The sequence below is a fragment of the Neodiprion fabricii genome, chromosome 1, assembly GCF_021155785.1.
Source record: "Neodiprion fabricii isolate iyNeoFabr1 chromosome 1, iyNeoFabr1.1, whole genome shotgun sequence".
Taxonomy (NCBI): Eukaryota; Metazoa; Arthropoda; class Insecta; order Hymenoptera; family Diprionidae; genus Neodiprion; species Neodiprion fabricii.
Genome location: NC_060239.1, coordinates 883,439 through 895,382, shown reverse-complemented (window position 1 = coordinate 895,382; position 11,944 = coordinate 883,439). Strand labels below are relative to the sequence as shown.

At 39.1% G+C, this 11,944-nt stretch overlaps 4 protein-coding genes across 6 annotated transcripts; 1 reads left to right on the top strand and 3 right to left on the bottom strand.

Annotated features, from left to right (window-relative positions):
• Positions 1–234: 234 nt before the first annotated feature.
• On the bottom strand, positions 235–2,312 carry LOC124178598 (60S ribosomal protein L15). 2 transcript variants are annotated; one of them, XM_046562067.1, is made up of 5 exons: positions 2,174–2,312; positions 1,398–1,578; positions 1,029–1,165; positions 820–930; positions 235–550 (listed from the first exon to the last, which is right to left on the bottom strand). In XM_046562067.1, the coding sequence occupies exons 1-5, from the start codon at positions 2,291–2,293 to the stop codon at positions 356–358; spliced, it is 744 nt and encodes a 247-aa protein (XP_046418023.1). In that variant the 5' UTR covers positions 2,294–2,312; the 3' UTR covers positions 235–355. The 2 variants fall into 2 exon arrangements, with proteins under 2 accessions (XP_046418023.1, XP_046418015.1); XM_046562059.1 differs by lacking the exon at positions 2,174–2,312 and adding an exon at positions 2,064–2,171.
• Positions 2,313–3,014: 702 nt separating this feature from the next.
• LOC124178610 (ras-related protein Rab-11A) lies at positions 3,015–6,678 on the top strand. 2 transcript variants are annotated; one of them, XM_046562090.1, is made up of 5 exons: positions 3,015–3,368; positions 4,633–4,828; positions 4,919–5,193; positions 5,287–5,443; positions 5,632–6,678. In XM_046562090.1, the coding sequence occupies exons 1-4, from the start codon at positions 3,329–3,331 to the stop codon at positions 5,421–5,423; spliced, it is 648 nt and encodes a 215-aa protein (XP_046418046.1). In that variant the 5' UTR covers positions 3,015–3,328; the 3' UTR covers positions 5,424–5,443; positions 5,632–6,678. The 2 variants fall into 2 exon arrangements, with proteins under 2 accessions (XP_046418046.1, XP_046418036.1); XM_046562080.1 differs by having other exon boundaries at positions 3,016–3,368; positions 5,629–6,678.
• On the bottom strand, positions 5,761–9,369 carry LOC124178577 (vacuolar protein sorting-associated protein 72 homolog). The gene is made up of 6 exons (XM_046562021.1): positions 8,880–9,369; positions 8,551–8,771; positions 8,267–8,449; positions 7,941–8,175; positions 7,587–7,823; positions 5,761–7,489 (listed from the first exon to the last, which is right to left on the bottom strand). The coding sequence occupies exons 1-6, from the start codon at positions 9,011–9,013 to the stop codon at positions 7,258–7,260; spliced, it is 1,242 nt and encodes a 413-aa protein (XP_046417977.1). The 5' UTR covers positions 9,014–9,369; the 3' UTR covers positions 5,761–7,257.
• Positions 9,370–9,482: 113 nt separating this feature from the next.
• LOC124178492 (exocyst complex component 3) lies at positions 9,483–11,876 on the bottom strand. The gene has a single exon (XM_046561879.1). It carries the CDS (start codon positions 11,788–11,790, stop codon positions 9,520–9,522), a length of 2,271 nt encoding a protein of 756 aa, XP_046417835.1. The 5' UTR covers positions 11,791–11,876; the 3' UTR covers positions 9,483–9,519.
• Positions 11,877–11,944: the final 68 nt, after the last annotated feature.

Here is an 11,944-nt window from a genome sequence, read left to right as displayed (position 1 = left end):
AACTACGATGTAACGTCGGCTCATTCTCGTTAAACGCAAAACCCAGCAAGTAAGCGAATCATCGAAATTGATACCACGAACGGGCTTGTATCGAAATTCGAACATTAAGACTCGTATTTAGATCCAGACAGGTTTGAATCCACGTCGATGACATCTAGAATAATCTTAATTTTTCGCTCATACCGAAAATAATCTATCAAGTAGAGGGTAAAAGAGGAAGAATATCGCTGCGACTTTATTGTAAAATGGTGTTTATTCTCGTGACGGCTACCAACACATGCTGAATATCGTGTGTACGATAACGGACCACGACTCGCTCGAAAAAACACCGAAAAATATAACACCGAGCACGTGCTTAACGCTTTCGGCGCAACGAGAGTGAGTTTCTTCTTAACCAGGCGGCGCGACGCGATCCACCGATCGTCTGCGAATAACGATGACCCTTTCCTAATCCACGTGAACTCCTGCCTACTGAAGTCTTTCCGCGCAGCTCGCGATGCTTTTGTACCGAGTTACAAATCCAGTTTACCTTAGGATCATTGCGGATTGCCTGTGGAGAATAATATGCCGTTAAAAAATAGGAACGCAAAGATATAAATCAAAATATTAACAATATAATATAAGATAGGCCACCCAGTAATCAGACATCCAAGGAAGCAAAAACATCATCAGTTTCAATGCTAAAATAATGATATCATCACATCACTGGGGGCAATCATGATTTTTCTTTTTCTTTTTTTTTTTTGTAGCAAAAAGAAAGAATATCTCTTTTTTTTCTATATTTGAAAACTCCACAATTACCACAATACAAATTTTTACCTTGTGTGCAGGGTCAACGAGAATGATTTCATAGTATTTGTAGGACGAATCTTGAGCTACCCAGTAGCTGTTCAGCACACGCAGTCCACCACAGCGGCGACCAACACGTTCCTGTAAGAAACATGGTGAGTAAGGTCATTATTGCAAGATTGAATTAATTTTTTCTCTCATATTATTACAGATCTATAAGTTGATATTGTGACTCTTACCTCGGCAATGGACTGCAGTTTACGTGTGGGCTTCAATTGGTTCACCCCATGACTTTTTGGCTTACCAAAGGTAGCACCTTTGGGTACAGGGCGTTTACGACCTCCACGACGCACACGGATTCTGAAGATGACAAAGCCTGTAAGAATTTGTAAAACGATATTTTACTAATATTTAATATATTTAAAGATTAAACGACAGTAGATCAAATACTCAGACCAAACAATGTTATTTAAAACTTTTTATCAGACAGTACATATCTCCACGGTTCAGTAAGAGTGGTGCATGTACAGTTCATCACAGAAAATATAAATTTTAAAGACAGAAATATGAATTTTATTACATTCAAAAATATAAATTTGCGCAAATACCTTGCTTAGCCTTGTAACCCAAGCGGCGGGCTTTGTCGGGACGAGATGGCCTGGGAGCACGATGCATTTTGGTGAGTTGACGATACTGCCAGCATCTAACTCTAAGCAAGAAACGGAGCACATCGCTCTGCTTCTTACGGTACAGCTCTTGCATATACTTGTATGCACCCATCTTGATTCCCTGGTGTAAGAAAAAAACGTTCTCTTGATAACAGTTCAATTGAACATACGAAAATGATGTCAAATAAGCGGATATTTTTCAGAAAAAACAAGGGTAATTTTTCTCAATTCACTCAGGGTCAGAGTGGTGCATGCCCAATCATCATAAAAATATCGGAAACTACGAAGTTGTACCATTTCCGTACCCAATCGAACGAAACAACCGTGCACGCGTACGACATGCGTTTCACTGTTGACTTTAGACAGACGTAATCATTAATTAAATAAAAAATAGACTAGCTAGTGATCAGATCAGATAAGCTTTGACGAAGGTAGTGAAAATATTTTATATCAAGCAGAGAGAAACAATTGCTGTTCGCTGCTTGGTACAGAATATATTTGCCGCTAGCTTTGTACGATTAATTGATACACTTGTGCGCTGGATAACCTAAAAGCACAAACGGAGTAAGACTTTTTGGTATTGCCTTGAGAATTGCAAACTATTACCGAGAGATTGAGGGTAAACGTATAATGGTGCAAAATCGAACGATAAAAGTTCACTGGAAGCTGTGATGTCCTGGATAAATTACGATTATTCAACAATATGTCCGACTCACCCCTTGCAATCCGAAACAGAAAAGGAAAGGACTTGAACTCCATCGTGTAGCGAGGTGCGGACGTTGGACGAGACGGCGCCACTTATCGCCGGCGTACTTTGCGCGCGTTCCAAAAACCATCCAAAATAGCCAAAAATATTTCAATTCTCTAGTCAATTAAGCGGTGTATAAATAATTATATTTGACGCGTTATTTAAATTGACATTTAATGAAGATTTCATCAAAGCTTTATATAATCCAAAAGCTCGTTAAATCTACTTTGTACATATATATTATACGCAGAATAAATTTGTCGATGCAGCTGTGGGTTGAAAATGAAATCACGGTTGGGGGAAAAACGGGAATTCGGGTTTTGAAATCGTACGGACAAAGGAAATCATTTTCAACTTTTTGCCTAAACAGCAAATTGATGGTTCGTTTTAACGGAGCTATAGAATTCTATCCTACAACATTTTATACAGACACGCCTTGGGTTGGAATGTCTCGATAGTTATCAATCCGGAACAGAGCATTTATTATCTGAAGTGTCATCGCTGGACATGTGCCGCGTGATTATTGGACACTGATTACAAAGTATAATAATTCGAAAAAAAAAGTCTATTCGATAGCTAAATTACAGGGAACTTTATGGCGTTTCAATTCCGTTCTCGGATCTCTCTGAATTCAGTTGAGACTGCGGAATAATGTCGATGTAAGTGAGTTGTACAAAAGCAAAAAGCATGCAATATATGCGCGATCTGTCATTTTGACGTTGCTCATCATCGTGTCATCGCAATAACGCAGCGCATGCGTGTTACGGAGTTGTTTCGAGGTCCCGCGCAAGCGCGGGATATCGGTTTGGAGGGGCGTAGAAAGGAGGCCATATTGTACAGTTAAATTGAAAGGGAGAAAATAATTAATTGTATTATTTTAGACTGGGAACCGTCCAGTCATAGTAATTTTTCAAATAAATACCCGTGCAGCCTGTCTAAATAATATACCGATCGGTAATCGGTGGTCATCGATAAATCGCTCCTCAAACGACGAGGCTTTTGTAAAATATATACAGACAGCGACGTCGGAATATTTCTTGCGTGTCCGTGATCGGAGGTAGAGGAACAAACGTCGTCGTCGTCCGCAACGAAACCAAGGGAGGAGTTCGTTGCTACCGCGGAGATGGGGACTCGAGACGACGAGTACGATTATTTATTCAAAGGTAATTGTACCCGTTTGAATAATCATAAACTCATAATCGCAACTCGATAATCAAGCGACGGAGCCATAACGCGACTATCCTCTGTCGGTTTGCCAACCTCCGACGAACGCGGCTCGGAACTCCATAGGACTCTTCTCATATAGTCATGTTTCACGCGTTGTTGTATTGTTGCTTGATTTAAGTGACATTGGCACATACGTACGTCACTTACGTTATTTCCGTCACGAGGAAACTAACCGTTATCGCTTTTCCGACCGTGAACAGATTATTGTTTGCAGGAACCGCGTTAACGGAATATGTTTGCCACCTTATGAAATTATTTATAGTTTACGCTATTCAAAACGCGGAGATACTCTGCGATCTTTCGACAATATCATTGATGGCATTTATTTGTTCCATTCGCACGAAATATCGAACGTTCCCGAATTACTTTGATTATAAGTTCCCGTTTTGCGTACAACGTACAATAAATAATCATGACGTCAGCAAATATCATTTCTTTTTTACTATTCTTTGTAGTCCTCATTTACGTATAACTCGTAATCAAGTAATGTGACTGTGTCACAACATGACTGAGCCTCCCTCTAGTCTGACTAATGCTTGTGCTCGGCTCTATATGAGTTGCTTTGTTAACAATGACCTTTGTCAAACTTCAGAAAATTATTTTTATGATAATTTTTTCACAGAGATAATAATTCAGCTTGAAAAATTTTCTGCAGATTTATTTTCCAATACGCTGGTATTGAGAATTGTTGTGACGGAACAGGTTATTGTGCATCTTTTTATCTTTGTTTTGTCCATGTCCAACAGTAGTACTATCGCTATCACACTTGATTTGTTCGTCTGCTCGTAACATGTTTACAGGCTTGTCCTGCCTCCTGCTATACAACGAGCGCGACCTGACACCGAAATAATTTTAATAAATGAGTAAAGAATTCTCGTCGTCGACAATTGCCTACTTACGTATATTCGATGTAGAACCCATTGAATCTGTTACCGCACATGCACATATCAACTTTAATTTGCATATATTACTCTATTCATGGCACCGTTTGATTGCAACTGAAATCAATTCTTCTTAGATTCTAGAGTCTAAGAGCACATCTGTAATTGATCGAGATCTCAAGAACTTGAGGTCAATTAATTTCCTTTCATAAGTCAGTACCGAAGAATTAGAACAATTCTGATAGGTAACAGAATGCCATTCGAGTACACGGGGGAAAATAATCAAGGTAATTCCAGTGACAATTGTGTTTGATTACAGTTGTCCTAATCGGAGACTCAGGAGTAGGAAAGAGTAACTTGCTCTCACGCTTCACACGTAATGAGTTCAACCTGGAGTCAAAATCGACCATAGGTGTTGAGTTTGCTACGCGCAGTATAGAAGTAGACAGCAAGACTATCAAAGCTCAAATATGGGACACTGCTGGACAAGAACGTTACCGAGCTATTACCTCAGCGTGCGTATATGATTATGGAATATTTGACTATTGTTCCTTGTGATTGGTCTGTTTGTAATTAATTTGTATTACATGTTGGATGTACGACAGGTACTACCGCGGAGCAGTTGGAGCATTATTGGTCTATGACATAGCAAAACATTTGACGTATGAAAATGTGGAGAGATGGTTGCGAGAACTTCGGGATCACGCAGATCAGAACATAGTGATTATGCTGGTGGGCAACAAATCCGACTTGAGGCACTTACGAGCAGTTCCTACCGACGAGGCTAAGGCATTTGCGGAGAAGAATGGCCTCTCTTTTATCGAAACATCCGCTCTGGATTCGACCAATGTTGAACTCGCTTTCCAGAATATCTTAACAGGTAACATGACAAGAATTCAGTTTGAATTTAATACGAAATTTTGAAAACTTATAATTGTCTTACGTTTCCTTATACATTCTTTCAACTCTTCAGAAATCTACAGAATCGTTTCTCAGAAACAAATTAGAGATCCTCCCGAAGGTGACACTATCCGGCCGCAAAACGTAGAGCCAATCGACGTTAAACCGACGATGAACGCTGACGGAATGCGCAAGCAGTGTTGCCAGTGACTCGCCTTACTGCTTTCTATGTGAGTGGCGCTGTGAAATTGATTCTATTATGGTCATTCGTTATTTAATTATTCTTTATCTGATTAATTTCCAACTATTACCTGACACAAACTATTCAAAATCTTACATTTTACTAATTTAAGGACGTTTTTCTTCTGTTTCCTCTTACTGTCTGGAGCGTTCTGATATCATTCCAATTTTTCAGAAGCGGTTACATGGTGGGCTGGAGGGAGAGAGTGGTGACTGGTGGTAGGTACAGCGGATGCGTGGTAGGACGCGGACTAAGACTATATTTTCGATCTTGTATAGGTGTAGAAGATCTTTTTTTGGTCTGTTGGTTTAAATGGCAGAAAAAGATTCAATTCTCCCGAAAAAGCGACGTACAAGATAAAGAATTCACCGTGGCCGGCACACCATTCTGCCCTCTATTCAAATTTGTCTTATTTACTACTATACATATACATATATATACACATATATATCTACACTATTATACATATATGTATGTATATATATATATATATTACGTTATGATAATTAAATGTTGTATTACCGCTTCTTTGTAATACATATATAATTATTCTTCTCTACGCATAGTGTGATGATCACGAGTACATATACTATAAACAATTTATAAATAATAACACAATTACAATGATAATTGTGCAGAGCAGACGTCGTAATGAAAATACTAAATATCAATAAAGACGAAACGACGAAGATGGGAATGACTCCATGTTGATCACTACTTGCTCTCGCGCGCACGTAGTAGAATTAAAATAAAATGATACGCGCAAGCACTAAACTGTATGCTTTTCGACTTTATTTTTTACAAACAGCTTCGTGTCCAGAAAATTGTGTGAAATATTAATTTGAAAAATGAAAAAACAAAGGTAAAAAAATAATAAACAATTTCACGTAGACATTTAAATTTAATTTAAGATTGCGACCAGGAAGACATTTTGAGCATGTACAGATAAATGATTGATTGAGTTGATACGCGTGTAGACGCGTTGCAGATTGCGAGAACCATCTTTGTCGTAAAATAGAATGACTTGGAACTGAATGAAATAAATCGAAGCAAAGGCAACAGCGAACAACACGTTGTGGAACTTGAAATGTCTAGGCTTCGCGCACTACACGAGAGATTAACAACTCCTAATTACTATACAAAACATGCTTTAGAAGAAATGAAGGAAAAAAATCTTGAGAAAAAAAAAATTAAAAAATTAAACACACTGTTATGAAAACCTTATGATATGCGTAATTTACTAACCTTATTATTAATTACAATTACATACCTAATTTTTTTTTTCTACACATTTAATTTTATTCATATTGAAATAAAGACGTCTCTTTCGTTGTATCAAATAGAAAACGTCTTAGTGCTGATTGTGGTTTCCTGATTAAATCCATGTAGGTAAATGATAAATTTGCATTTTAGCAATAAAGAATATGAAAACAAAAAAACTTTAACTTATTCTACTAGTTAATGTGAAGTGGCAAAGCTTTATTAAAAAAAAACGAAAAAAAAAAAACAATAAAAACCATTGAAACTCGTTCCGTTTGTTTCAAAAATAGATATTTTTTAATCCAATCCCAATTCTTAAAATCCCTCGAAGAAAGTCATCTACCCAACAGAGTAGCAGCAATTTCCATATTTTCGAAAGGGAAAGTGGTGTAAATTGCTTCGATTTCTTTGATTTTCATTCTCATTTTCGTATGAAAATACTGAAGCAGGCATTTGATAAAATAATTATCCAGTGTCATGTCAAATGATGTGACAAAAGACTGTTCAATGCTACAAGGAATAGCGATTGACCAGAAGGATCAGCTAAGATGTCTGCGACACTGAAGCAGGTTCCAGACGAATCGTATTTCTGTTATTATTGCGACGATTTTTCTGTCGCCATTCAAGCCACCGTACCAATTCAAGGTTTTGAGTAGCATCGTTTGTCTCTGCACGAGATTCCAGCTGTTGATAATACGCCTCTCTTAATATTCTAAACATTTGTATATTTCTGTACGGTAGCTGTGTCACTGGATCCATATACCGCGCAGGAAGTCTAAAATCATTCAGAAAATATAGTGTATTAGTACCTGATTATTTCAAAATAATCACCTTCAGGAGTAATACATCAATGTCGAAAGGCCGTAACTTACCTTGTAATTGCACAAAGAGATTTTAGAGAGGGGCGAGGAGCAGGTGTACGTTTGAAAGCTTCTGTAAAAAGTCGTTCGTTTTCAAATGTGATGAAAGTTCTTTCGTATTTAGAACCTGTATCTTCATGAATGATTTGACTTTCAGCTTCATTAGGAGCTGAGCTCGATTCTCCCTTCTGTTTAATAGGTGTATCTTTGTTACCGCCGTCAATAGTTTTTTGTTGATCCATTATTTCTCTGAAAAATAATTTTGAAAGTAGTTAGAACTACGGCAGTTATGGACGTTTTTGTTTTTTATTGCGGTCTGCATATCGCAAAAGGCTCTACACAAATAATGACCAATTTAAGTCTCACTGTTTTTCAGACAAGGGAGGTGATAATCCAGGTTCTAGAATATCACTGGTTGTATTAGTAGTATTTTTTTCATCGTCAGCTTCGACGTTAATTTTTTCCTCATCTTTGTCAGCTTGTGTTTCAGACAGCATCAAAACAGGCATAGACAAAGATTGGTAACGTATAATAGGGCCAACATTTGTCTTTCGCACTGTCCTCGTGTTTTTCTTCTCGTTCTCTAACTTTTGGTATTTTTCTGTCAAAACATGTTAAAAGTATGAGTTGAATAACCATCCATCGGCACAGACAATCATATCTTTTTACTTGCCAGCAGTATTATTCATTACCCAATGATTTTAAATTTACTTCCTCCGTGATAAGGGCTTCCTCCAACAGTTCTTCCTGCGTTGGCTTCCAAACGTCGTACTTTACAGTCTTAACTTTTCTTTTCAGATCCTCATTTCTCTCTTTGAGTCGTCTTTGGGTCGCTGCCGACTTTGCAGCAGTAGAACGACGAATGGATTTTCTCTCTTTAAAACGAAACAGGGATAGTAGTTTGGCATGAAGCTATAAATACTGCTGATCGAATGGCTATGATCACGTTTATCGCCATTGATATTTCCTGATGTACCTGAATTGTCAATAGAAGTTCGACGTTGCCTGGGTGTCTTAGTCTTTTTCTCTTTAGGAGTAGAATGTGAGTGTGCTGAGGTAGGTTTGGGCTCTTTGTATGCCTTTGTAACAAGGCGTCGTTTTTTTTTGGGTCCTTCTTGTTCGGGATCGGAAACAGGCTCATCATTTTCGTCTATACTAAAATCTGAGTCCACTTCATCCTCGCCTTCGTCCTCTTCCCTGAGTATTCAACAACATTACAGTGAAGTATTATTCTGTGAGTGAAATACTGATTTTATGGAAATATTAAACAGAATGTTTGTCAATTGAAATTCTCATCTAACTAACATGTAATCGTTATCCTGCTCGACTTCTTCGAACCCTCCGTATGTAGTTTTATAGAAATCATCCTCTTCTTCTTCGTTGAGTAATCTTGCCATTTTATTCCCAGCATTGGAACGTCTCTCTCTCGTCGATGCCATCGTAGAGAAATGTTTTTTGGCAGCAGAAATGATTGATTCAATAATTCACTTTCTTATTAATTATTGTTCCTTCGAGGAGAAGATCTTTGCATCAGTGATGCCTGTGAGGCTCACGCCACTATTGACGTGGGTTTTTGAGGTTAGATCACACTTTCGTGTTCTCGCCAAAGGCGTGGCTGTGCGCAACTGTCAGACGACTGTTTTTTTTTCAAACTGAAAAACAACGAACCTACTATATTCGAGTGTAATTTTTTTTTTAGAATAGAATTAAGACGTTTCGAGTTGTGACGTCAGCTACAAATGATAACACGTTTGATTGAAGAAAATTTTGCCGACATTGCTGAATGTATACTTATTGGCTGAACATGCAGAGTACAGTTTCTGACAGAAATGCCCGTACAGCTAGCTCTGTGGAGTGGGATATAGAAGTGAACCGAAAAACGTTTCCCATTTTTAATAACTAGACAAATTTCTATACAAGACGAAAAATTATTTATTTACAGTACTCAGGGTTTCCAATTTAAGAAACTATCCTGGATGACAATTTGCTTAAATATACTATTAGGCATGGGCTGTGGAGCTGTTCGATTACGTTGAGCTTCGTATATGTACGCTACTTTTTCCCTAGCTGTAGCTCTCGGTATGTCTCCTCGGAGACTCAACAATCGTACGAGATGATCTTCTGTCATGTCAGGGTATTTTTCAACGAGTGAATGTAGATCCAAAGATAAAATTTCAGAATCCTCGCAACGCAGTACTTCGGCCAGTCTTTTTATTACTTCGAAAGGCGAATCAAAGTTCCCCACTTTGGGTGCAATTCTGACGAAAAAATTCTTTATCTTATCAGCCTCTGTCATAATTTTTGATGTGCAAGTGAGACATTCGTCGTACGTCTTTAGCGATATCTTTCGCTGCAGCATAGCTGCTATATATCGTTTAGCTATCAGATTTTGAGCCTCTGTAATGACATATTCAAAATTCTTTACTCTAAGGTGATTATAGTCCTGAAAATAGTCCTCCAAGGTTACGCAGATCGTTTCTACGGGTATCGGCGAGGAGAGCCATTTTGGGGTGAGGAGATCTTGGAAGTGGAGTTCCAAGTCTAGGAACGACTCCTCCAATAAAATGGTCGCCGCTTCATCTCTTAGCTGTTCGTAATTGGCCAGGAGAGCCTCAAACTTGACAGCAGCATCACCGCTGGCATTGGAAACCCAGTAAAGTTGTTTCATTTGCTGAGCGAGTTCAATAAACTGAAGGCAATTGTTTACAATGGTGATCATGTGGTGAGTGAAGTAAGGAACTCTGCTCCGATCCTCGAAATGTTTGCTTTTGAACTCAAGTATGGCCTGACGATACGCCGCACAGTATCTCACAACTTGGTCTATACAAAGGACAAGCGCTCTGGCAGTTAGTTGATTGCTGATCGTTTTCGTTACTTGGAGATTCTGATCCACCATTTGAAATATGATTACCGGTGCTGCCGTGTGGTAATAGGTTTCTTGCGTACTACCTTCTGGCAGTACTCCGCTCCACCAGTCAACCTTTTCAGTTTCCAATGTCTTCTTCATCCATTCTTCATAGTTCTGTTGCATGTTCTTCAAGTATTGATCCTGCAGTTCCTCCAGGACCTCGTTGCTCAGCAAAGGTCCTATATCACTGGTGTCGATGTTCAGCTCCGGGTGTTGCATTAGTTCTACACCTGTATAAGTGTTCATTATCCAGGCAAGCAGAGATACGTATTCGTTACCCTCTAGGCCATTCGCTATTATGTCTTTCAAGTGTTGAGATAGACTGTTATGGTACATCTCTACAAACTTCCTGACTATGTTGTAAGAGGGTGGGAAGCAAGGTCCGCACAGTGTTTTTACCACCCTTAGGTCTTCGAGGATGAGGAGACGCGCCAATTCCAGATACCTTGCCAGCCACATTTTATTGTCTGCTCGTTCATCTACATGAGTTCCCTCGACTCTGTTGGCCACAGATTTCTCCAATACTTCAATTGCCATCTTTTTCCAATTCTTCGGTCTTCCCGGAGGCATGAATCCGCTCTGCTTATGCCTTTGAATTGCAAACTGATCCGCCTTCTCTTCCCGTTCAATTATCCTCAGCGCCGTAACAATGATGGTTGGTTCTTTTCTGACAGTGTTTAAAGTGCGACCAACAACCAATTTAATTTGCTTTTCCATTAACTGCGACAAAGTTTCTACATCTTCAAAGTACGCTTTCAGCATGACTTTATCGGCGGGTGATTGATTGGGCAGCTTGTGCAGTTCGTACAGCAAGTCGTCCCTCGAATTCTCCAAATCCATCAAACTCTGATGGGCGTGTAAAAGTTTTCCTTCGTTTATCCATTGCTTCGTCTTCTCAACGCTTTCTGGAACAGTGAATATGTGTTTCAGGTTCTCTTTAGCGGTGACGTACTGCGAGTGTCGCATGTTCTCATCTTGAACAGCCTGCAGAGTGTTGTTCAGCTCAGGAGCGGAGCCAAATGACTCGCCGATCAGGTCCAGTTCTTGTTTAATCAAGGAGATACTTTCCAGCGACTCTTGAAGCTGATTGAAACCGACTCTCACCCCGTCCAATTGACTTTGCATCGCAGTTTTCAACTTCGTTTCAATCGAAGCTTTTTTCCGACTGATCCTACGCTTGTAATGTTCTACTTTTTCCAGCTGACCAGGACGCTGGAGCATATTTATTATGTGTTTCGTCGCTGTCGCCTTAGCTTCCTCTTCAGATTTTCGAAGGTCCAGCATTTTTTCTCCGCTCTCGTTCGTCATTATTATTTTTAAACCTCAATCACTCTGTTTGTTGATAGTAAGCGTTTGACAGCCGTCAGTTTTTGAGGTTATAACACAGCTGACGCCCCCATCCACAAACCAGAGCCATGTTGCATTTAATTTTCTTGTTCGGCGGAGTTTTTAGCTAATAAAG